The sequence below is a fragment of the Rhinolophus hipposideros genome (assembly GCF_964194185.1).
Source record: "Rhinolophus hipposideros genome assembly, chromosome: 9".
Taxonomy (NCBI): domain Eukaryota; kingdom Metazoa; phylum Chordata; class Mammalia; order Chiroptera; family Rhinolophidae; genus Rhinolophus; species Rhinolophus hipposideros.
In genome coordinates, this window is record NC_138055.1 from 53652294 (window position 1) to 53676114 (window position 23821).

Below are 23821 nucleotides of genomic sequence, written 5' to 3' on the forward strand. Positions count from 1 at the left end.
ATATTCACCTCACAAAAGAGCTTGATGATGAAAAAGATGATGATAGAGAAAGATGAGTTATCCAATAGAGTTCCTCAGAAAAAAGCTAACTGGAAGACCAGAGTTTTGAATTGAATTTTTTGGTGGAGGAAGAGCAGCAGAGCCAACAGAATCTGTGTTTAGGGCAGTAGTTAATACTTACCGAACATGTCATTAGAAACTATGAAATATCCGGGTAAATGAATTTTCCTAATTCTTCCTGTCACTCACAATCCCTATGCCACCCCCCACCCTTCATCCCCCATCAAGGAGGGCGAGATCCTGTCTTCCTCACATAGTCCAATTGATGGAAGGAGCAAAGCTGGAGGGCAGAGAGAAAGAGTTGGAAATCCCACCCGTACTCATGTCAGCGCCCCGCAGAAAACTATACGTATTTTATAAAGAATTCCATGAAAGGATATGCCCTTTTTTTCCTGGTAACCCAAACCTTGTGAATTCCCAGTAAGTTCTTTCTGTTGTCTAGCGTATTTCTCTTGAAATTTAAACTCTTTCTGAGCTCTGGAGATAAAGGGGAGAGGAAGCATGGGGCTGGCCTTCTTGATAGCGGCTAAGCGATGGGTAGCTGAGGAACTCGTCCCTAACTGGAAAAAGTGGGAAAACTCATGCCCGCAAGAGGCCTTAATGCCTGGAGCACCACTACCCGGCAGGCCGGCGTCACGTGATGATGCAGCACAGCAAATAAACTACAACTCCCAGGGCGCCGCGCGGCCCACCGGCGTTACGAAGCTCTCGCTGATTGGTCGCTGGATATATTTGAAAGGAGGGGCTGGCGCGTAAACGAAGGTTGCATTTTGGATTCTTGAGGACTTATACGTCTGGCGGGTAAGTCTTAGACCTGGGAAGGTGGCGACTCCTCTGGGGCTAAGGACTTGTGAGCGTGCGTACAAATTGAGGTGAATGGGGTCCCAAACGCTGACTTGAGGAGGAGTCGGGGAGTCGGGGACGACTCTGCAAGGGAGTGTCGGGAGTCCCCGGGACGTCCTGGTAGTCGCTGAAGAGCGCGTTGGAGGCCTCCCCTGTGGGGCGTTGGGGTGATGGTGTGGGTAGTGAGGCCGGGGATCGGCCGGGAGGAAGAAAAAGCGGAAGCGTCGGTTTATAACGGGAGCCTTGGCGTCTGGCCCGGGCTTTTTTCCGATAGGATTGTTGATGAATTTTTTACCCTGTTCTTCCGCGGCCTTCAAGCCCTCCACCCGTCCTCCACTTAACCCCATTACGAATCTTCTCTGCCCTCTCTAATCCGTCTCTTTTCTTTCCCCTAGCCCTCCGGCGCCATGAGGAGCTTCAGAGGAGTCAACTTTGGGACTCTGCTGAGCAGCCCCAAGGAGGCTGAAGCGCTGCTGCCTGACCTGAAGGTGGGGAGTGCTGTCTGCCTCTGCATGCACCGGGCTTTCCACGCTGAGCTGTTTGTGTGTGTGTGTGTTTTGCTGTATTTGAAGAGCCAGATGAATAGATCTCCTGAGCAACCTCATGTCTAGTTTCTTACCCTCTCTCTTTCCCTCGTTTGGTAGCCCTAGTCACATCTTTCTCTTCTCTTAGGAGTTCCTGTCCATGCTTCCAGCTGGTTCGCCCAGCTGCCGATTTGATGCTGAGAGGAGACACGTTTGTGATGCCATCCTGAGGGCTTGCAACCAGCAGCTGACTGCCAAACTGGATTGCCGTAGGCACCTGGGAAGCCTGCTGGAGCTGGCAGAGCTGGCTTGCAATGGCTACTTGGTGTCCAACCCCCAGCGCCCACCACTCTACCTAGAACGAATTCTCTTCATCTTTCTGCGGAATGTGGCCGCACAGGGAATCCCAGAGGCCACACTCCGGCTTGCTCAGCCCCTCCATGCCTGTTTGGTGCAGTGTTCTCACCAAGCTGCTTCCCAGGACTATGAGGCTGTGGCTCGGGGCAGTTTTTCTCTGCTTTGGAAGGGGGCAGAAGCTCTGGTGGAGCGGCGAGCTGCATACTCTGCTCGGCTGAAGGCCTTGAGCTTTCTAGTACTCTTGGAGGATGAAAGTACCCCTTGTGAGCTTCCCCACTTTGCTTCTCCAACCGCCTGTCGAGTGGTAGCTGCCCATCAGCTGTTTGACGCCAGTGGGCATGGTCTGAGTGAAGCAGATGCTGATTTCCTAGATGACCTGCTCTCCAGGCATGTGATTAGAGCCTTGGTCGGTGATGGAGGGGACTCGCCTGGTCCTCTTTCTCCACCAAAGGCCCTCTGTCTCTTGGAGCTCACCCTGGAATACTGCCGTCGCCTCTGCTGGAGCCGCCTCTACACCAAGGCCACCAGGGCAGTAGAGAAGGCCCAAGATTACCTAAGGAAAACCAGCCTGGCTTCCAGCCTCCAGCTATGCCAGCTGGGGGTAAAACTGCTGCAGGTCCAGGAGGGAGGACCGCAAGTGGTGGCCAAGCTTCTGATCAAGGCATCAGCTGTCCTGAACAGCAGTATGGAGACACCATCCCCCCCACTGCGGGCATTGTATGACAGCTGCCAGTTCTTCCTCTCAGGCCTGGAGCGGGGCAAGAGGCGCTATGGACCTGATGCCATTCTGGGCCTCTTTGCTTTCCTTGGCGGGTACTGCTCCCTCATTCGGCAGCTGCAGGATGGTGTGAGTTAAGGACCTAGAGGTAGTATGGGAATGTGGTTCTGTGGACTGTCAGGCTAGGGTCTTTGGTAAGACCTGGAAGCCCTGGTTCCCTCCTTGGTAAGATGCTCTCTAGACTATGCCTGATGAGCCAGCAAGCAGCCTAGTCTATCCTGAGAGGGCAGTAGCCCCTCCTGATGTCCTTCCTACTCTCTGGGCTTTGTCAGCTTTCCAGGACTCTGGGCCAGTCTTTAGCTTTGAGCTCATGCTTTATCTCTGTCCCTCAAACCAACCTTCCCCTTCCTTCCTCAGATCTGTGGGGACTCCTCCAAGCAGCAGCAGTCTTTTGTTCAGATGCGATTTCAGGGACTTCACCTCTACACTGTGGTGGTTTATGACTTTGCCCAAGGCTGTCAGGTACCGTCTGGGAATCAAACATCTTAGACATGTTCTAGGGTCAGGGGTTGCTTGACTGCCTTTGGTAGAGCTTTGGGGTTGCTTTGGCTATGGGTATGGGGTGGGGTGGATGTCACTTTGGACCTATTGTGTCTCCTTTCACCCTCAAGCCCTTTTTGTCCCTTCAGGAAGCTGGTTTGGCTGACCTGGCCCAGCTAGTGGAAAGTTGCAAATCTACTGTTGTCTGGATGCTAGAGACCTTACAGGATCTGTCAGGCCAAGAGCTGACTGACTACCTGGGGATGACTGGTTAGTACCCTGGGGCCCAGATAATAGGGTTCTTGGGAGGGTCACCACTCATTAGGCAGGTAAACAGCACTTGCTGGATGGTTATGACCACCAGAGGGGCTCCTTATGGTTAAAGGAGCCAGCAGAAAAGAAGTTTATAAGTATCAGTTACTCTATATTTAACAGCAGAAGAGAAGTAATGAGGCTAACTTACAATAGCGGACACAAATTTTTTCTCATTGATTTTGAAATTTGATTTGGTATTTGTGTCATGAAAACATTGTGTCTGATGTACAACTTTATTACTTATCTATGTATTTAAATTTTAAAGAACATTTGTAACTTACATTTTTTTTTTAAACTAGGTAAAACATTCACAGGGTTCAAAATTCAAATTGCACAAAAGGGCAGATACTGTGAAAAGCCTCTCTTTCCTCCTGATCCTCGTCACCCAGGTTGACCTCTATAGTGGCAACTAATATGGTTAATTTCTTATGTATCCTTCTGGAAATATACGATGTATCTATAAACCAACAGCATATACCTCTACCAACCCTTTTTATTGAAATATGCATACAGAAAAGTACTCACATCATAAGTGTACAGCTTGATGGATTTTTTTACAAAGTGTGCCTACTTTGTATTCAACATCTAGGCAAGTAACAGAGCATGACTTAACCCTGGAAAATCCCTCCTTGTAACCCCTGCTAGTCTCCACTCCCCAACAGCAACCACTATCCTACCAGCATAGTTTTGCCTATTTTTGTATTTCATGATAAATTTCCCCTTCATTTTACAAAAAGCATGGCCCTTTAGTTTATGTCATATAACCTTAATGAGTTCAGTCATTGGAAGGTTTTGGAGAACTTTTCATATTCATATTTTCAGTGGTCATAGAGATGAAAATATCACCAGAAGTCATAAGAATTATTAGTATGAAAATTCTTTGCACAGAGTATTGAAGACTGACTTTTTTTCTCTTAACCATCTGTGTTGATATCCAAGAAGCTGTGTAAACTAAAATTTAGTAAAATTTTATTCAACAAATATTTATTGGGTAACTACTATGTGCTAAGCACTGTTCTGAGTACTGGGATTTGTCAGTAAACAAAACCAAAGATTCCTGCTCTCTTGGAACCACATCCTGGTTGGGGGAGAAAGATAATAAACAATAGAATAATTGAATTACCAACACGTTAGAAAGTGGTAAGAAGTATGGGGGAAAGGAAAATTAGAGCAGGAGGAGAAGGAGAATTAGGAGTTCAGGATGGGTGAGGGCGGGCAAGTTACCATTTAAAGCAATAGGGTTGTCAAGGTAGACCTCATTGACGGTGACCTGAGCAAAACTTGGAGGACGTGAGGGAACTGGCCATGTAGGCACCTGGCAAAGGACATCCTTGGCAGAGGAAACAGCCAGTGCCAGGGCCTCAAGGTAGGAGAGGGTCTGGTGTGTTCAAGGAATAGCAGGGAGGCTATGCGGCCTCAGCAGGATGAGGGAAGGAGAGGGAGGGAAGGGACAGGCCAAGTGTTCCTCTAAGATGCTGACCTTTGGAGCGAGATGAAGATAGATGGGCATGTGTGGAGTGATGGGCCCTGCGTGGGAATGAGGACTCAGCTCTTGTGAAACGAGTGCAGAGCGGCTGGTGGGGGTGGGTCTGCCTAATGGAATGGGGGTCGTGGGCTGACCGGCAGCAGGAAGGGGAGTGCTGTTCCTTTCTCATTTCCTAGTGATAGGAGTTCCTGTCTGATCTGGAAGCTGGTGAGCTGACTGTAGGTTGAGCTTTTCTCTACTGCCTCCAACAGGAGAGGGCGGTGGGAACCATTCCTGTGGTCAACGGTCCTTTCTCTCCCCTGCAGCCTCTTACACCAGTAACTTGGCCTACAGTTTCTATAGTCACAAGCTCTATGCCGAGGCCTGTGCCATTTCCGAGCCCCTCTGTCAGCACCTGGGCTTGGCGAAGCCAGGTACCTATCCTGAGGTGTCTCCTGAGAAGGTATGAGGGCTGGAGGGGAGGTTATGTTGGGGCAAGGAGAGAGCTTGAGGAGCATGAAAAGGCCTGGCCAGGACCCTGCCTTAGAGAAGGGTGTTAGGAGCTACGTGTTGGCAACAGTACCTGAGGCAGGGTTTTCCCAGATCTCACCTGTAATGTTATTTACTTAATTTTGTGATTGACTCACGTTTTATATTTAGCTTTTCCCAAGCCAGTGGTTCTCAGTCTGGCTGCACATTAGAATCATCTGAGTGATTAAAAAAAATTCTAATGCCTACCCTAACCTAATTGCATCAGACTGCATCAAAATCTCTGGCACTGGAGCCTGGACATCTGGATATTTAAAGTGTTCCCCTAGGTGGTCCTTTGGACAACCAGGTGAGAACCACAGTCTTAAAGTAAGAATACCTGTGAAATGAGCAGTTGGCTGGATTGGCAGGCAAGGTGGGTTGTAGGGGGCTTTGGGTTTCATCGTGAGGGAGATTGATGAGCCTCTAACACATGTAAATGGAGACCTGATAGCAGATTGGTGTCCTGGGTCTCCCTGGCATCACTGTGGCGAATGAATAGAGTGCAAAGACAACAGTGGGCATCCAGGCTGCCCTAGCAGGAAAGAGTTGGTTTCTGAATTGAAGCAGCTTCCCAAGGGACAGAAAGAACTGATGGGTGCAAGAAGTCAAGGATCAACCTGCTAAGTGACTGGCTATGAGGGAGGGAAAAGGAAGAGTCTCGGGTGGCCTCACATTGCTGACTCCGGTGATTTGTCGAGAGAAGAATGGCAGGAAGAGGAGTAGGTTTTCAAGGGTATGGGAGATGAATGTGTGGGTAGGATGGATTCAAGCCTCAGGTTGAGAGTACCAGGGTATTTAGTTGTTAGGTGTCTCCTGCCTTGGGGCAGGGGTGGTGGCTGCAGGACCCCTGCCCCCACCAAGTGGTATGTGTACCTGTGCATGTACGTCTCCTCCTACACAGACTCATTGGTTCCTCCTAGTTTTGTCTGTTCTCTTTCTCTGGTCAGTTGAACAGGTGCTTCCGGTTGCAAGTAGAGAGTTTGAAGAAACTGGGTAAACAGGCCGAGGGTTGCAAGATGGTGACTTTGTGGCTGGCAGCCCTGCAGCCCTGTGGCCCCAAACACATGGCTGAGCCAGTCACCTTCTGGGTCCGGGTCAAGATGGATGCAGCCAGAGCTGGAGACAAGGCGCTACAGCTGAGGTGAGTCGGCAGGAGGTGGGACAACCATGTTTACCCCATGGCGAGGGCTGGCTTTTTGTACTCATGGTCACGTTCGTCCTTATAGTTGAAAGAGTCACTGATTCCTCCATTCATCATATTCACTAAGTGCCTATTATATGCCAGCTGCTGTGCTGGGTACTGGGGAACAGTGGTGACAGGCAGTGTTCTTGCTTTCGTGCCTAGAAACTTACGGAGCTCTCAGCAAGCCCAGCCTGGGACTCCTTGGCAGAGGGGCAGAGGCTCCACGCTTCGTGGGCTCCCCTGGTGCTGAGTCCATCCCCTTTCAGGACTCTTCGAGACAGCCTGAGTGGCTGGGACGCAGAGACCCTGGCCCACCTGCTCCAGGAGGAGCTGCAGGCCTACAAGGCAGTGCGGGCGGACACGGGGCAGGAGCGGTTCAATGTTATCTGTGACCTGCTGGAGCTGATCCCCGAGGAGACACCGGCGGGGGCCTGGGCTCGAGCTACCCACCTGGTGGAATTGGCTCAGGTGCTTTGCTACCATGACTTTGCCCAGCAGACCGACTGGTAAGGAGGCAAGGCGGGGAGGTCACTCTTGCTTCTTGCCCTAGGTCCTCTGAGCCTTTGCAGAGCGTGTTTCCGTCTCCATGTCCCCGACCACCCCCTTCCGTTTGGGATCATGGTGAGACCGGCTGTCGTGCAGAAGGCCCTGTTTAAGTGCATCCTCTCCCTACAGCTCTGCCCTGGATGCTATCCAGGAAGCCCTACAGCTTTTGGAGTCTGTGAAACCTGAGGCCCAGGCCGAGGATCAGCTCCTGGACGATAAAGCACAGGCCCTGCTCTGGCTCTACATCTGTACTCTGGAGGCCAAGATGAAAGAAGTGAGTTTGGCGGCCGTGGGGCTTGAGCAGCACTAGGTACAGGGATTGTTCTCCCTGGGCCCCCAGTAAGCTGCCACCAGCCCTGTTGCTCACCCTGATCTCCCCCTCCAGGGAATTGAGCGGGACCGGAGAGCCCAGGCCCCTACTAACCTGGAGGAATTTGAAGTCAATGACCTGAACTATGAAGATAAACTCCAGGAAGGTCGTTTCCTATCCAGTAACATTGCCTTCAACCTGGCTGCAGATGCTGGTGAGGGCTGTGGACATAGTATGGTGGGGTAGTCTCTCTATGGCTTCCTAAGAGCCAAATGGGGACCCCAGGTGTGAGGGCGGCTGGGAGGTGGGTGGGCACACATGGCAGAGGGTGTTCTGGAGAAGGCAGCATTCTTTCGAGATGGCCCATGCTGAGAGAATGGCTGGTCCTTTCCATCTGACTTACAGCTCAGTCTAAATGCCTGGACCAAGCCGCGGCCCTGTGGAAGGAAGTGCTTACAAAGGGGCAGGCCCCCGCTGTAAGGTGTCTCCAACAGACAGCAGCCTCACTACAGATCCTAGCGGCCCTCTATCAGCTGGTGGCAAAGGTAATGAAGCAGGGCATCGTCGCAGACCACAAAGCCCGCACCTTTTCCTTTGGCCTGTGTATCTGCTGAGAAGCCCAGTAACCCAGTGAGGGCTCTATCCCCAGCCTCTCTGAGTGTATCTCCAAGCTCTATCATTTATTAGTCCATGGCCTCAGGCAAGTTACTTAACCTTCTAAGGCCAAGTTTCCTTATCTAAGATGAAGGTAATAAAAATACTACCTCATAGCATCGTCCGCATTTGATGAGATAATGCATGAACGATGTTGTACATAAAAAGGATACTCAAATGTAAACCATAATTATTATATTAATTATTAGATAATTTGAGACCTATGTGCTCAGAAAAATGTAAAAGTGCCTATAGACACAGTTCTATATGTTGACATGCGATGTCATGATGTGTCATAGACTCCCTGAAGCTCTTCCCTGAAGTCCACATTTAGAAACGTGGGCCCCATATTAGAAACCAGAAAAGAACATTGCACATAAAGGATCTTTGTTACTGTGGGCCATTAGGCTGTATTTTTACCACAAGGAGTGTGGGAAGCTGCCTCAGCCCTAGATTTGAGTCTTGGCTCTACCACGTACCTATTACATGAATGTAGACAAGCAACTTACACTATGTGATTCTTAGTTTCCTCATCTGTAAAACTGGGATTAGAGTTGCTGTGTAGATAAAAGAAGCTGATGCATGTAAACCTCTTGACACAGTGCCTGGCACATAGTAAGTACTCAGTCCATCCTGACTATTGACGATGACTGACATCTGGGCTTTCGTACAGAACGCGGTAGCATGGTTTGTAGGCTCCCTCATTGCTCTCATCTCAGACTCCCTGAGGATGGCAACTGGTTACTCTGTCTGGGTAGCCACATTCCGGCAGGCCCAGAGGTCAGAAGAAAGTCCCAAAGGGCTAGGGAGCAGAGGGTAGAAATGGAGGCTTGAGAGGTGCTGGATAAACTTCCTCCTCCTGGCCAACCAGCCCCTACAGGCTCTGGAGGTCCTCCTACTTGTACGGATCGTCTCCCAGAAACTGGAGGACCACGCAAAGGCAGCTGGCTCCTCCTGCCATGTCACCCAGCTCCTCCTGACACTCGGCTGTCCCAGCTATGCCCAGGTGAGTGCCCAGCCAGTCCAGCCTGGGGCTGCAGGGGGTACCTAGCTGTAGTGACCCATGTTTTCTCTGAAAAGATAGCATACCGAAGGGGCAGCTTCTCTGCCTCCTACTGCCACATTCTGCTAGAGGATTGTTAAGTGCGGAGTGATTGAGAGGCAGGTGTGGGAAGAGGAAGTGTCTTTCTCCTTCTCACTGCAAAATCAATTGTTTATGAAGTCTGAGAGATTCTTCTCTAGTCATATGCTGCTAATCCTGTATTTCCCACCCATTTCTGTTGCCCTAGTTGATGCTTCTTTGCTCAGTTTAGGACTATTATGATGTCTCCTAGCTGGTCTCCTTCCTTCCTGTTTCTCCGTTTTCCATTTCGTCTTAGCGTGGTCTTTTTTGGCATAGATCTGATCTTATCTCTTGCCTGCTTAAAGGATTTCATTGGCTTCTCCATTTCCTGAGGGATACTGTCCAGACCCTTTACTTTGTATTGCATCCTTTTTTAAAAAAAAAATAATATTTTTTATATTAATTTCAGATGCACAAAACAACATAATGATTAGACATTTATACCCCTCGCAATGTGATAACCCCCTCCCAGTCTATTACCCCTCTGACATCATATATAGCTGTTACTATACCATTGACTATATTCCCTATGTGTAGTTTACATGCCGTGAATATATACGTATACACACAATATTTAATTATAATTGACATTCAATATTACTCTGCATACCTTCAATATTATTCTAGTTCACATTTTTTCTTGTCACTCCCCACCATGAACCTTATGCCAATCTGTCCCAGTTACTTGATATTCCTTTTATTGTGCATCTCTGTCTTTGGTTGCATTCGTTCCTCCAGCCTGAATACACCCTTTCTCCCCCCTGCCCTTTTTTTCATTCAGTAAACCTGTACTTTCTTTTCAAAGCCAAGATCAATGATCTTTTCACGATCAATGGTTCCCTCCTTCATAAAACATTTTTTATGTCCTCCTCTTCAAGGGCAGACTCAACCACTTTCTCTGTGTCCCCACAGCACTAATGGCATTGTATCATGATTACACAGGTATGCCTGCATCCCCACTGCATTGCAAGATTTTGGTTGAAAGGTCCTGCTTACTCCTTATTCAGCTTTGTCTTTCTAGCATAGTGTTTAACTGAAAGGTACTCGATGACCATTTTAGTAAGTGAGTGAATAACTCCTGTGCAGATTATAATATTTGAAATATATTTAATTGGATGTGGTCAGCATTTTGCTTGTGAATGCTTTAATGTCTCTCTTCCCCTCATGCTCCCTTAGTTACACCTGGAAGAGGCAGAATCAAGTCTGAAGTTTCTGGATCATACTACTGACGTATACCTGCTCCTTTCCTTGACCTGTGACCTACTGAGAAGTCAGCTCTACTATGCTTTGCACAAGGTATTTCTCACTTTCTTATACCCAAAGATGCTAGGTATCGGAAGGATTTTAGGATTTTCTAGATATTTGTCTGGCTTCTGAGATTTCCTTGGAGCTAAAAAGAATATTCCTGACCCTGAGAAGCAGTGCTATTTCCTACCCTTGCCCTCCAATGAATTGTTCATCAGTGTTCCTCTAGTAGAGATACTTTCCTTTTCATTGTTTTCCAGTTTCCTGAGGGGCAAGGGGGAAAAGTCTCCCTGAATAGAAACTGGGATGTCACTGGAGCCTTAGACTGGAAATCCAGTGGGATCAAAATAGCTGAGTGACTTGGCCAAGTCTTGTGCCCTCTCTGTTCTAGTTTTCTCTACAGCTTGTATCATTGCTAAAAGCAGGGCATTGGGCCAGATGATCTCCAGGAGCCCCTCGCATTCTGAATAGCCTATGACCTCACTGCTCTGCTCTGGCCCCCTCGCTGTTCCAGGTGACGGAGGGTGCCTCTCTGTTGCTGTCTGTGCTTCGGGACCCTGCTCTCCAGAGGTCATCCAAGGCCTGGTACTTGCTGCGTGTCCAGGCCCTGCAGCTGGTGGCAGTCTACCTCAGCCTCTCATCAGACATCCTCTCAGCCTCCCTGTGGGAGCAGCTCTGTGCCCAAGGTGAAAGCATAGGGTGGATGGCCTTCCTTGGTTGATGTGTGCGGTTTGTCCACTACCAGCTCTTGTCAGCCTTTGTCCCTTCTGCTGTCCAACTGCGTGAATGAGCCTACCTAGAAACTGCACAGAATAGGCCCAGGAGAGCAGATGATTTTCAGTTCACCCACTGACGCTAATTGATTGTCTAGTGACTGCCTGGAATACTATCCCAGCAGGGATTCTGAGACCCCTTGTGCTCTCAGGGAGAAAGAGTTCCGTGATTGATTGGTTCTGTCTGCCTTAGGTGCAGAAGGAAAAGAATGGCAGCGTGCTTTGCATTTGTTATCTTAGTAGTTGAAGGTGGTGGATATTCTGGCCACATCCTCTCTCTTCTTGTCCTGCCCTCCCTTGCCTGCACAGGCTGGCAGACACCTGAGACAGCCCTCATCGACTCCCATAAGCTCCTCCGAAGCATCCTCCTGCTCATGGGCAGCGACTTGCTCTCGATTCATAAAACAGCCGTGGAGACACCGTTTCTCGACTATGGTGAGTCTGAGGAGAGGAAGGCCCTGTGAGAATAAACAGGCTAGATGGTGGGGCTGGCAGTTTTGTCTCCAGAGGATCCAGGCTACGAGCAACGATGGTCTGGTCTCTCTCCTTTGCTACAGGTGAAAATCTAGTACAAAAATGGCAGGTGCTGACAGAGGTGCTGAGCTGCTCAGAGAAGCTGGTTTCCCGCCTGGGCCGCCTGGGTAGTGTGAGCGAAGCCAAGGCCTTTTGCTTGGAGGCCCTGAAACTTACAACGAAGCTACAGATACTTCGCCAGTGAGTACAGGGCCCAAGAAGGTACTGATTCTGGAGTGTGAGCGCCTGTGCCCTTGACCATGGGCTCCCAAATTATTCCACAGGTTAACATGTTATGTTTGGAGGGGTTAGTGGAAGAATGTATTCCATGGCTAAATAAGTGGGAAGTGCTGAGTTAAACAATGTTAGACATTTTTATTTCCTATAGGACTTCTCATGTCCTCTAATATGTTAATACACATCTGTAAAAAGGAGATTTGTTTCCCTAAGTCTCTTTGCCCACAAGGCCCTTTTTTTTGAGGAATGCAGTTTGGGAAATCCTTTCCTTATGCACAAGGATGAGTTGGTTTGAGTCAGCAGTATAAAGGGTTTTCTCCAGGGAGCAGTGAAGTCAACTTTAGGAAGTAAAAGCCTTTTGGAGGCTGGAAAAGACTGATGGCTCTGCCTGAGAAAGGGCAAAAAGACTCTCCAGGAAAACAAATGATTCCACTAATTATTTGTCATCTCCTCTCCCCACAAGGTGTGCCCTGTTCCTGGTGCTGAAGGGGGAGCTGGAGCTGGCACGCAATGACATTGACCTCTGTCAGTCGGACCTGCGGCAGGTTCTGTTCTTGCTCGAGTCTTGCACAGGTGAGCAGCCATGCCCCCGTGCCCACGAGCAGTGGTGAGAGTGACATATACACTGTACAGCACATCTTTATATGGCAAGGTTTGGTTCCCTACTTCTGATTTCAGGGCAAAGCTCCCTTTACTTCAATCAGACCATTGATGTCTCTCCTTCAGATAGCCTGTCCAGAACTAACCCTACCTGGTTCTAGTTTTCAGTGCTAATACATTTTGGCTATTTAAATTTAATTTAAACAAAATTTTAAAATTCAGTTTCTCAGTCACTCGCCACATTTCATATGTTCAGTAGCCACATGTGGCTACTAGTAGCTACTGTATTGGACAACACAAATGTAGTGTCCTCAGGAGGCTTAAGCTCAGAATGAAATACTGTATTTATGGTGCATTTTTTCTTATCAATCACTTTTACCTCTAGTATTTCATTTGACCCACATAAAACCTTGGGAAGTCAAGTGGGAACGTAGATTTTTTTTTTTTTTTTTTTTTTTCTTGTAAAATGAGAAAGTTGAGAAATTCACTGTTTTGGGCCAGAATCACAGGGCTAGTCAGGGGCAGAAGCCAGGATTAAGACTTGGTCCTCCTGGTACTGGCCTGCTTTCCTGAGCTATGCATGCATCCTTCGGAGCTGCAGATATGGGGGCTTTGTGGGCTGTTGGTCCATTGTTGGAAAGGAAGAAAACATTAGGGATTTTATTGAAAAAATAAGCCAATAATATTTAGTGTGGTAGTACAGTAATATATATGAGTGACTAGTAAGTAAATTACACTTACATTAGGGAGTTGGGCCCTGGGGTAGCTCAGGAAGCTCTTGGTATCATTTCTCCCAGTTTTGTAATTCCTTTTTTCCCCCGTCCCCCCCAACTCTGATTCAAGCCGTTGTTCTGTCTAGTTGTGGAGGGTGCACCTCTCTGGCCCATGTGGGAATCGAACCAGTGACCTCGGCATTAGGAGCACAGCACTCTAACTGCCTGAGCCATCGGCCGCCCCCAGTTTTGTAATTCTTCTTCTGCTCTCTCCTCAGAGTTTTGTGGACTAGCCCAGCACCCAGACTCTGTGAAGAAGGTCCACTTGCAGAAGGGGAAGCAGCAGGCCTCGGTCCCCTGTCCTCCAGAACTCCCCGAAGAGGAGCTCTTCATAAGAGGCCCTGCTCTGGAACTGGTGGCCACTCTGTCCAAGGAGCCTGGTCCCATAGCACCTGCTACTAACTCCTCCCCAATCCTGAAAACAAAGCCCCAGCCCAGCCCTGGCTTCCTGACCCATGTGCCCACCTGTGACTGCTCGCTCTGTGCTAGCCCTGTCCTCTCGGCAGTCTGTCTGCGCTGGGTGTTGGTCACAGCACGAGTGAGCCTAGCCATGGCTCATCAGGCCCAGAGTCTGGATCTGCTGCAGGTTGTCCTGAAGGGTTGCCCTGCAGCCACTGAGCGCCTCACCAAAGCTCTACAAGTTTCCCTGAATCACAAAGGGACCACCTCCCCCATCCCGAGCCTCTTCGATGAGATCTTGGCTCAGGCATATACACAGCTGGCACAGGAGGGGCTGAGCCAGCCGTCAAACAAGAGCCTGGAGAAAGTCCTGAAGTCAGGGTTGAAGTTTGTGGCAGCACGGATACCCCACCTGGAGCCCTGGCGAGCCAGCCTGCTCTTGATTCAGGCCCTTGCAAAGCTGGCTGGCCTCAGCTGCTGCTCTACGCAGCTTTTTGCAAACTCCTGGGGCTGGCAGCCACCATCAGTCAAGTCCCGCCCAGGCTCAGAGTCCTCTAAGCTGCGGAACCGAAAACCTTCTGGACGAGGGCGCCAGCAAGCGGTCTCTGCTACCCTGCCCCTCCATAACACCTCTCTGAAAGGTCTGAAAGGTCTGGAAGGTGGAGGACCACCCTGTACACCTAAGCCCCCAGGCCGGCTTAGGCAGGACGGTCCTTGCGTCCCTTTCACCGTGTTTGAGGACGTCTCCCCTACAAAGAGCAAGCCTGAGATTCCCAAGGCCCCTAAAGTACAACAGAGGGTCCAGACCCGCCTGAAGGTGACGTAGGACTGTGGCTGGGTGGTGCTGGTGCTGGGTGGTCCTGGAGAAGAGTTCCGCACGGCAGGTGTCTGTGGGGCAGCTTCCCAGGGACTGATGGGACCTTTAGCTCTCCTGTTATCCTGCAGGATCCCTACATCTTCCTCAGCAAGACCTGCTTCCAAGTCTACCTTTGTTTTGGACAGAAAGCACTTTCCCTAACTCTACGCTTCCTTTCCCCTTTCATCCCTCCTCATCTTCTGGGCAGGAGTTACTGCCCCTGGTTGAGTGTGGCGGTCCGTGTGGGAGGTTCTTAAATCTTCCCCAAGGCTTCTGTGTTGGTGCCTCCACAGCGCCACCTGCTGTCGGATGATGTCACTGAAGGCCCCTTGGCCCTTCTCCCTTTCCCACCCATCCCAGGTGAACTTCAGTGATGACAGTGACTTGGAAGAGCCAGTTGAGGCACGGCTGGCAGAGGGCGCCAAGAGACGGGGCGCTGCTTCCCGGGGCCGGGGCCGAGGCCGGGGCCAGGCTAGGAAGGGCCCAAGCTTGAAGACTGACGCAGGGACTGTCCCAGGCGGTGCCCCTGGGCACTCGGGCCTCAGCGGCAGGAGCCGGAGGCCCAAGAAGGTGGCGTCCGGGCATCGTGAGGAGCTAGGCCCCGAGATTATGAGGACCATCCCTGAGGAGGAGCCGACTGACAACCAGATGGAAATGAGCTTTGAGATCCTCAGAGGCTCTGATGGGGAAGAGTTAACCTCAGGTATGAGGGCAGGGGTGGGAGGCAGAAGGTACATATGTTTTCGGGGGGCTGCCCTGGGACCAAAGCACAAGAAATAACTGGTGCCAAAGACAGTACAGAAAGTTCTCTTGCTGGCTCTGGACTGGATACGGCAGGGAGAACAAAGGGGCTGGCAGAAGGAGATTGCTCCACAGAAAAGTCATCTTCTCTCCCCAGGTGGGAAGACAGCAGCTCCAGGGCCTGACGCAGCCATAGGAGAATGTGAGGTGTTGAGACGGGATTCCAGCAAAGAGGAGCTGCCCGTCTTGTGCCCAGATAAAGAGCGAGACCAGGGTCTTCATCCTCGGCTGCAGCGCCCCTCCGCCCCGGTACCCATTGGTGAGGTCTGGTCACCTGGAGAGGGCTGCGCCTCTTGATCCCCATGCTTTTCCGGTCTATCTTGGTTCTGGCTTTAGATTCCCACCTGGATCCGCAGCCTTTGAACCTGGGTTTGAATTCTAGTACTCTACTACCTATGTGCAAGTCACTCAACCTCTCTGAGCGTCTATTGACTTAACTGTAAAGTGGGGTTTGGGAGGACAGCAAATTGATGCATGTAAGGTACACAGCACCCTACTTGGCACATTGCCCTTCGTAAATGGTAGCTGCTACTTTCCAAGGGAGACGAGATAGGGACCCCCTGGCAAGTTCCTATTAGCTAGAAAATGGGGGATTCATCTATAGCCAAGTGTCTTGACCTTTCTCTAGGTGTCTCTACCCTGGATGCCGTCTATGACTCACTGAGCGTTGCTTTCCGTGGGGTCAGTCACTGCCCTCCTAGCGGGCTCTATGCTCACCTCTGTCGCTTCCTGGCCTTGTGTCTGGGCCAGCAGGATCCTTATGCCACTGCCTTCCTCATCACTGAGTCTGTCTCCATCACCTGTCGCCACCAGCTGCTCACCCACCTCCACAGGCAGCTAAGGTGAGTGCCCACCATCCCTAAGGTTTGTCCTGGGCAGACTGGACGGATGGTCCAGACTTTGAAGGAGGGAGAACTCACCGCTTCTGTGTTGCCTGCAGCAAGGCCCAGAAGCACCGAGGATCACTCGAAATAGCAGACCAGCTCCAGGGCCTGAGCCTCCAGCCGAGGCCTGAAGATGTCCCCCTGACCCGCATCCAGCGCCTCTTTTCCTTCAGGACGTCAGGGTCTGGCCATTTCCCCCAGCCCGAGAAGGAGAGTTTCCGGGAGCGCCTGGCTCTGATCCCCAGGGGTATGGTGGCTGGCTTTGGCTGGTTCTCCTGGCCTTTTATTCATCTTCTTACTGAAGAGTTGGGTGAAGGTGTTTAAGGTACTAGTTAGCACACATAGATTTGTGATCCTTATGAAAAGACATGTCCTACCTTTTCATTGATTAGTCATTTTGTGATTCTCACCAGACACACCCTAAATCTAGTCTTTTTTAATTTTTTAACCTCAACTTTGAGTTACCAGCAAATTCAATGTCTTTCTTCAGGGATAAGTTCAGGTGTCCAGGGTCTCCCTACACTAACATGAAACACATGATTTGAGTGCTTCCTTCCGTGCAGCGCCCTTTGTTCATTTCTGTGAGGGACACAAAGAAGTAAAATACAAGGTCTGTGTCCCCAGGGAGCTGTTAGGGCAAGTGGGAACACCTTGAAATCCAGTGAGCAGGAAAGGCTTCTTAGAGTTGTCTTAAGTAATAGATAGGAATTGAGTACAGAAGACAGGGAAGGGCATTCCTTGTAACAGCTGAAATGATTCTGGGTTTGTTCTGTGTTTCAGATGTGACTGTATGTGTGTTGGCCTTGGCCAACCTCCAGCCTGGAACAGTGGGTGACACCCTCCTGCTGACCCGGCTGGAAAGGGAGAATCCCCCGGTCACTGTGCAGATCCCCACCGCCCGGAGCAAGGTAGGTCTCCGCGTCTAGGGAGCAAAGTTGGGCTGGGGTAGGCCTCTGGTCAAGCTGCTCACATTTCTGTGGCGGCGGGACAGAGAGACGGGGCTCACATGAACAAGTAGAAATCTCACAACCCCATCTCCCAAAGCTTCCTCTGAGTTCGGCCCTCAAAGAGTTTGATGCCATCCAGAAGGAACAGAAAGAGAACAGCAGCTGTACTGACAAGCGAGAATGGTGGACAGGGCGGCTAGAACTGGACCACAGGATGGAGGTGTGTGCTCCCAGGGTGGGGTGGGGTCATGCCTACCCTAGGAATGACCTGTGCATGCCTGGGGGCTTCTCTGAAGGGTGCCAGGTCAGTGCTGAGCTACCTCAAGTCCTTTCTGGAAGTGGAGGCCTAAATAAAAAATTCTGTTACTTGGGAAGGACTTTAAACAAGAGCCCAAAACTTGAAGGTTATGGCAATGGAATGTTTAAAGGTACATACAAGAAAAAGGATTTAAGCCCAAGTATCAGCTTCCTGGCTTTACCTTTCATTGCCCACCTGTTCATAGTTGCTAAAACATAGTGATATGTAGCAAATCATCTTACCTACACTCCCCCAGGGTCTCAGCAAATGAAAAATGTTTCCACTTCTTGCCTTTTATGGCAAACCTATGTACTGGAAAACCCATTTCCTAATCTCTAAAATGTTGGTGTGTGTGGGGAGAGAAACTCAGCTTCCTCTCTGACTGAAGGTTCTGTTCTTCTTCATTCAGGTTCTCATCACTTCCCTAGAGAAGCATGTGTTGGGCTGCTGGAGGGGACTGTTGCTGCCATGCAGTGAGGACCCTGGCCCCTCCCAGGAGGCCACCCACCTACAAGAGTTGCTGCAGGAATGTGGCTGGAAATATCCTGACCCCACTCTGCTGAAAGTGAGTTGAGAAATCAGGGGAGGGGAAGAAGCTAGACAATTCTTTCCCACCTGCCGTTGTGAGTGGCGATGGGGGAGCTATGGCACTCACTGACCACTGTTCCCCTACAGGTCATGCTCAGTGGTGCCAGCACCCTCACGCCTCAGGACATTCAGGCCCTGGCCTATGGGCTGTGCCCTGCCTGGCCAGAGCGAGCCCAAGAGCTCCTGAGTGAAGCAGTAGGACGTCTACAGGGGCAGAAAGTACCAAGCAATAGGCACCTTGTCTTAGTGCTGGACAAGGTAAGGAACTAGATGGCAGAGGGGCAGCATCTGGTGGGCAGTGGGCACCAACTCATCCCCACGCCCCTTCTCACTTCTGCATATACCTGGCTCGGGACTGAAACCTCTGAGTGCTTTTTGCCCAGGACCTGCAGAAGCTGCCATGGGAGAGCATGCCCAGCCTCCGGGCACTGCCTGTCACTCGGCTGCCGTCCTTTCGCTTCCTACTCAGCTACGCCATCAGCAAAGAGGTGGGATTCAAGGAGCGGGGACTGGGGATGATTGGCAGTTGGGGGAAGATAGGAGAGTGTCCTAGGAATGGATGAGCCGTGGGATGGGGCTTGAAGTTTGTTGGAGCTTGGGCCTCTGGCCAGACCACGATCCTGATCACCATTGTCTCCTCCTCAGTCTGGGGCCTCGTCAGTGCTGAGCCAAGGGGTGGATCCACGCAGTACCTTCTACGTTCTAAACCCTCACAATAACCTTTCAAGCACAGAGGAGCAATTTCGAGCCAATTTTAGCAGGTCAGGAGGATAAGAGCAAGAAAGTGGGTGGGGAAGGGTAGAGACAACGTATAGGGGCAACATGTCCTTTTCTCTAGAATCAGATGTTGCAGCCCACCTTCTCCCGCCCTCTTTCTTACTACATGACCCTTATTCTTACTACTTTTTCCCTGCAGTGAAGCTGGCTGGAAAGGGGTGATTGGGGAGGTGCCAAGCCCAGAACAGGTGCAGGCGGCCCTGACAGAGCATGACTTATATATGTGAGTGCTTAGGGCCGGGAGGTGGGGGTAGGGGCAGTCCCAGAGGAGGGTATCACTTTGGTTTGCTTTGGGGCTTAAAGCTCCTGGCTGACTCAGGATGCCTCTGAAGACATAGCAGAGGCCTAGTACAGCTAAGTCAGACTCATCTCACCTTCTTCTGCCTTAGCTATGCAGGGCATGGGGCCGGTGCCCGCTTTCTGGATGGGCAGGCTGTCCTGAGGCTGAGCTGCCGGGCGGTGGCCCTGCTGTTTGGCTGCAGCAGTGCAGCCCTAGCTGTGCATGGAAACCTGGAGGGCGCTGGCATCGTGCTCAAGTATATCATGGCTGGCTGGTGAGTCTCAAGGGGTAAGGCCCATCCTAAGTCCCACCCCCAGGTTCTTTCCAGGTCTGAACCCTAAATCCTTCCCCTTGTGCCCCACCTTCCTCCCATCCTAGTTCCCTGACATGCCTGGGCCTTTTTGCCGTCTTCTCTCCTCCTCCTAGAACTATGGGCCAAGGGACTTCTTCATTGACTCAGTCCTCTACTCACCTACCACCACCATCAATCGTGTTTTCCTATACATTCTGTCTTAGAGCCCTTTGTACTTCTTCTTTTTTCCCAGTCCCCTGTTTCTAGGTAACCTCTGGGATGTGACTGACCGTGACATCGACCGCTACACAGAGGCGCTGCTGCAGAGCTGGCTTGGAGCAGGCCCAGGAGCTCCCCTTCTCTACTATGTCAACCAGGCCCGCCAGGCTCCCCGACTCAAGTATCTTATTGGGGCTGCACCTGTAGCCTATGGCTTGCCTGTCTCCCTGCGGTGACTCCTTGGAGCTGTCCTATTGCTGATAGAAGCCGTATGACTGTTCTACCTCCCATACTTAGATTTAACCCTTAGGATAAATATTTTAAGTGATTTTCCCCAGTGTTTTATATGAAACATTCTCTTTTAATTTAACTTTAATATAATAAAGATATATTACTTAAAACTTGTTTTGTGTAGTTCATCTGAAAACATTTGAATATGACTGTTGCCTCTCCCCTCTTCCCCCACTATGTGGCATTGTAAACGGAACAGTTTGCAGTTCAAGTCTGAGAGTAATGGGAAGAAGGGCAAAACCACAGGACAAAGCTGGGCCTGGTTTGGCCTCAGATTCTGTGGTCTGCTGCTTATGTATGACTTTTCGCTCCCCAGTTAAATTGTTAATCTCAGAAGCACTTACCATATACATTCATGTATCCCTCATATCTAGCACGTGGTAAAACATTGTATTTATTAATAAACCTCGTGCTGTACTTGGTTGATCACTTGCCTGCTTATTGTTCTCTTCACCAACAGACTCTCCTGCTTCATCTTTCCAAAGCACCACTTTCCCCGATGACACTTAACTCCCCTTGACCCAAGAACTTCACCGGCGGCTTCCTTGCCTGTCAGTCACTGGGTTTATACGACCCACGTGGAGTAGCAAGCATTGCTCTGCAATATTGTGGTTATAGCCTGAGTACTTTTAAGATTTTTAAGTTCCTTGAAGGCAGGAGTCCTGTTTACTACAACTTTACTACGCCAGGCTTGGGATGTTTTATGAAAAGAGCGTGCGGCTATCTTTAATCCAAGGCGAGTCTCAGAGATTCCAGTTCTTCCTCCACTTGGGGACGGAGGATCATAGAGATGTTTGGCGCAGCGAAGCCTCCTGGCACAGCCATCGAGATGCGCAGAGGGACAGCTAGAGCGTCGCTCGCGTAGCCGGTTTCCGCTTTCTGAGTCCTCCTTCCCAATATGGCGCAGTCGGTTAACATCACCGAGCTGAATCTACCGCAGCTGGAAATGCTCAAGAACCAGCTGGACCAGGTGGGGACGGGCCCCAGAGACACTCCTTTCCCGCCTCACATCCCTCCTGTGCACGCGTACGCCCTCTCCGCCCCCGTTCCTCCCCACTTCGGAAGGCTTCCCTTCCCCTGCGGAACCCCCACCTCTTCTCTGGCGGTGCCCCCCCTCCCTCCAGCCCTTGCACTGACCCTCTCTCCTGAACTCTAGGAAGTGGAGTTCTTGTCGACGTCCATTGCCCAGCTCAAGGTGGTACAGACCAAGTATGTGGAAGCCAAGGACTGTCTGAACGTGCTCAACAAGCACAACGAGGGTATGGGGTAGGCGCGCGAAGGCAACCTGGGGGATGTGGTCGCCGGCTTCTCTCGCCCCGCCTCTTAATCCGGTCTTCCTCCTGTGAGACGAGAAAACAGTTCATTACGTGTCATGTACTGCTACGTGAGCCCTTTGCATGTTACCTACCCAGAATTGAAATGTACGGGACGTTCCTCTGCTCCTGCCGCCCGTTTCTGTTCTTTTCATACTGTCTGCGCTGTGCCACATAGGAATTCCCTTCAACGTCGTAAGGTTGGAGCTGCCAACCTTCCCCAGATGTTTGTCTTAATTGTTTTCGCAGGGAAAGAATTACTCGTCCCCCTGACGAGTTCTGTATCCTTTCTACAGGAACTGCCCTGCCCTTTCCTTTCTCCCTCACCCCTGCTCCGCAAAAAAGGGCAGGTAGTTTTGATGACTCCAGAGTGCCCCCATGATTCTGAGAACACTTACTATGTACCCAGCTCTCCTATTTATGTATAACCTGGGGCCAACATGCACCTAATGCCTTGTGCGCACCAAAGAGCGTGTAGAATTGAGGTGTGATTATTTCCCTTTGCTGTTTGAGGATATCATCTAACATGGAGATAAAACTGGTAGTTTACGCTTTTACTAGTAACTTGGAAGACATAAGCCATGGAAGGGTAGAATATAGGAACAAGGAAGTTGGCTCTGTTTATTAATCCTCAATTCAGCTTAATTGTGGCTCTTAATTCCTAAACTGTTGTTACTAAGAAACCTGGATTGTGGCTACCTGTCGATTGTTTTACTTGAATGATCAAGTTATGACAGTAGGGCACCTGCAGGCTGAGAAATGACAAGCTAAAACAAACACAGAAATAGCAATGTAGTAGGGATTGGCTAACTAATGAACATTAAATCCATCAGGAATTAACTAGTTCATGGTTGGGGTTGTTGAGGGGAAGTGAGACCGGCTTTTCACTTTTACTACTCCACAGCAGTAGGAAAATACCGTAGTCTTTCTGGAGGGTCTAATGGGAAGAATTGTAAAAACTGCTTGGAGGGTGGGGGATGGGATCAGCGCAAGAGAGTAGTTCAGTGTATGTCGTTTTCTCCATAAGGAACCAACTTCTCTGTCTCTCCACATTTGGAGTTTATAGGTATTGTTCTAAGGCCTCCAGATTATTCAGTCCCTGTGCCTTGTAGCTTTTTAGAAAAAGAGGTTCTTAGGAGGCCAAGCAGGCTTGCTGATAAGGAATCATGACTCATGCTGGGCTAGTTTTTCCTTAATCCTTGCTTCTCAGATGTATGTCCCTGGGAAGCTACATGATGTGGAACACGTGCTCATCGATGTGGGAACTGGCTACTATGTAGAGAAGGTGAGTGGAAGGAAGCATGTGGATGCCCCTCTAAGCAGGGAAAAGGAGTTTAGGGGAAGATTTAGAATGCAGCATGGGGTGTCCTGTTAGCCCCTCATCTACCTCTGACCTTTTAGACAGCTGAGGATGCCAAGGACTTCTTCAAGAGGAAGATAGACTTTCTCACCAAGCAAATGGAGAAAATCCAGCCAGCTCTGCAGGAGAAGCATGCCATGAAACAGGGTAAGCTTGGTATGGGCACCTCTTGACCCTTTCTACCTCCATGATAGACAACATGAATTGCATTGTGAACCATGGGGGTGTCCCCTTTGCTGGATTAAAACCATGTCTTTCTCTTTGGTGTCTTGATGTGTTGTTCTCTAGATTCTGTGTATTACATACCCACTATTTGTAGATTCTTGGGTTGGGTGCTTGAGAAATTTAGAGGAAGGAATTCATGCCTGTGTTCTTGCAGAGTTCCTATTTCATGGGGATGGAATGAGGGAGGAGATCCATGTAGATGAACACACAAGAAATAAATATAGCCCTAAGTACTAGCAATTGCAACCCTGGTTGTACATTAGAATCACCCATGGAGTTTAAAAAGCCTGGGCCCACTCCAGACCAACTAAATCAAGCCGGGTAGTGGTGGTGGGGTTGTGGGGAGGCAGGGTTTCCAGGGTTCAGTTTTTTTCAAAAAAAAGAAAACTCTCCGGGTGATTCTTTCCAGTCAGGATTGAGAACCATTGTCCTAAAGGCAAAAATCTTTCCCACGTTACAATTTTCTGGTTATGTCTGATTTATTTAATACTGTATTTTGTTCATTTTTATATCCCAGTAATTGTCATATTTACTGACACAGTGTAGACTCTAAATTTGTGTGTGTGTCCCCCACAGTGGACCACTGTTGAAAGTTGCATTAACTGTAGCGGGTCGTCTGCCTGTCCTTAAAACTTCGCTGTCATTTTTCTTTAACTCTGGGTTCTCCCCTTTAGTACCTGACCAGGGTCTTTGTTTTCCACAGCTGTCATGGAGATGATGAGCCAGAAGATTCAGCAGCTCACAGCCCTGGGCGTAACTCAGGCTGCCAAAGCCTGAGAGCTTGTTTCCGAAATGGGGCAGAGGGACCTGGGACTTCTTGGGGGAGAAGAGAAGCGTTTTGTGTTTCATGCTAATAAATGTTCCAGCTGGGCAGAAATGTTGGTCTTTTCTTGCATTAAGCCAGGGACTGGCGAAGAGCTGGGAGGGCAGCGGTCGAGGGGGGGTGCCTGTCCCCAGAGCCTGAGGCAGTGCTTGTTGTGG

The 23821-nt window shown here is 50.0% G+C and overlaps 2 protein-coding genes across 3 annotated transcripts; both read left to right on the top strand.

Moving 5' to 3' along the window:
* Positions 1 to 1310: 1310 nt before the first annotated feature.
* On the top strand, positions 1311 to 19887 carry ESPL1 (extra spindle pole bodies like 1, separase; the record flags this gene model as incomplete). Its single annotated transcript, XM_081061373.1, has 30 exons — positions 1311 to 1391; positions 1576 to 2631; positions 2920 to 3024; positions 3192 to 3312; positions 5149 to 5285; positions 6301 to 6494; positions 6803 to 7042; positions 7212 to 7356; positions 7468 to 7606; positions 7798 to 7937; positions 8918 to 9052; positions 10346 to 10465; positions 10929 to 11100; positions 11497 to 11622; positions 11745 to 11901; positions 12401 to 12510; positions 13529 to 14526; positions 14926 to 15268; positions 15464 to 15625; positions 15995 to 16208; positions 16307 to 16497; positions 17031 to 17158; positions 17295 to 17417; positions 17905 to 18060; positions 18171 to 18341; positions 18467 to 18571; positions 18729 to 18844; positions 19000 to 19083; positions 19250 to 19414; positions 19686 to 19887. The coding sequence occupies 30 exons, from the start codon at positions 1311 to 1313 to the stop codon at positions 19885 to 19887; spliced, it is 6336 nt and encodes a 2111-aa protein (XP_080917499.1).
* Positions 19888 to 20807: 920 nt separating this feature from the next.
* Positions 20808 to 23683, top strand: PFDN5 (prefoldin subunit 5). Of its 2 annotated transcripts, XM_081061378.1 has the most exons (6): positions 20808 to 20912; positions 21099 to 21201; positions 21505 to 21536; positions 22466 to 22540; positions 22657 to 22762; positions 23544 to 23683. In XM_081061378.1, exons 1-6 carry the CDS (start codon positions 20841 to 20843, stop codon positions 23615 to 23617), a joined length of 462 nt encoding a protein of 153 aa, XP_080917504.1. In that variant the 5' UTR covers positions 20808 to 20840; the 3' UTR covers positions 23618 to 23683. The 2 variants fall into 2 exon arrangements, with proteins under 2 accessions (XP_080917504.1, XP_080917503.1); XM_081061377.1 differs by lacking the exons at positions 20808 to 20912; positions 21099 to 21201 and having other exon boundaries at positions 21208 to 21536.
* Positions 23684 to 23821: the final 138 nt, after the last annotated feature.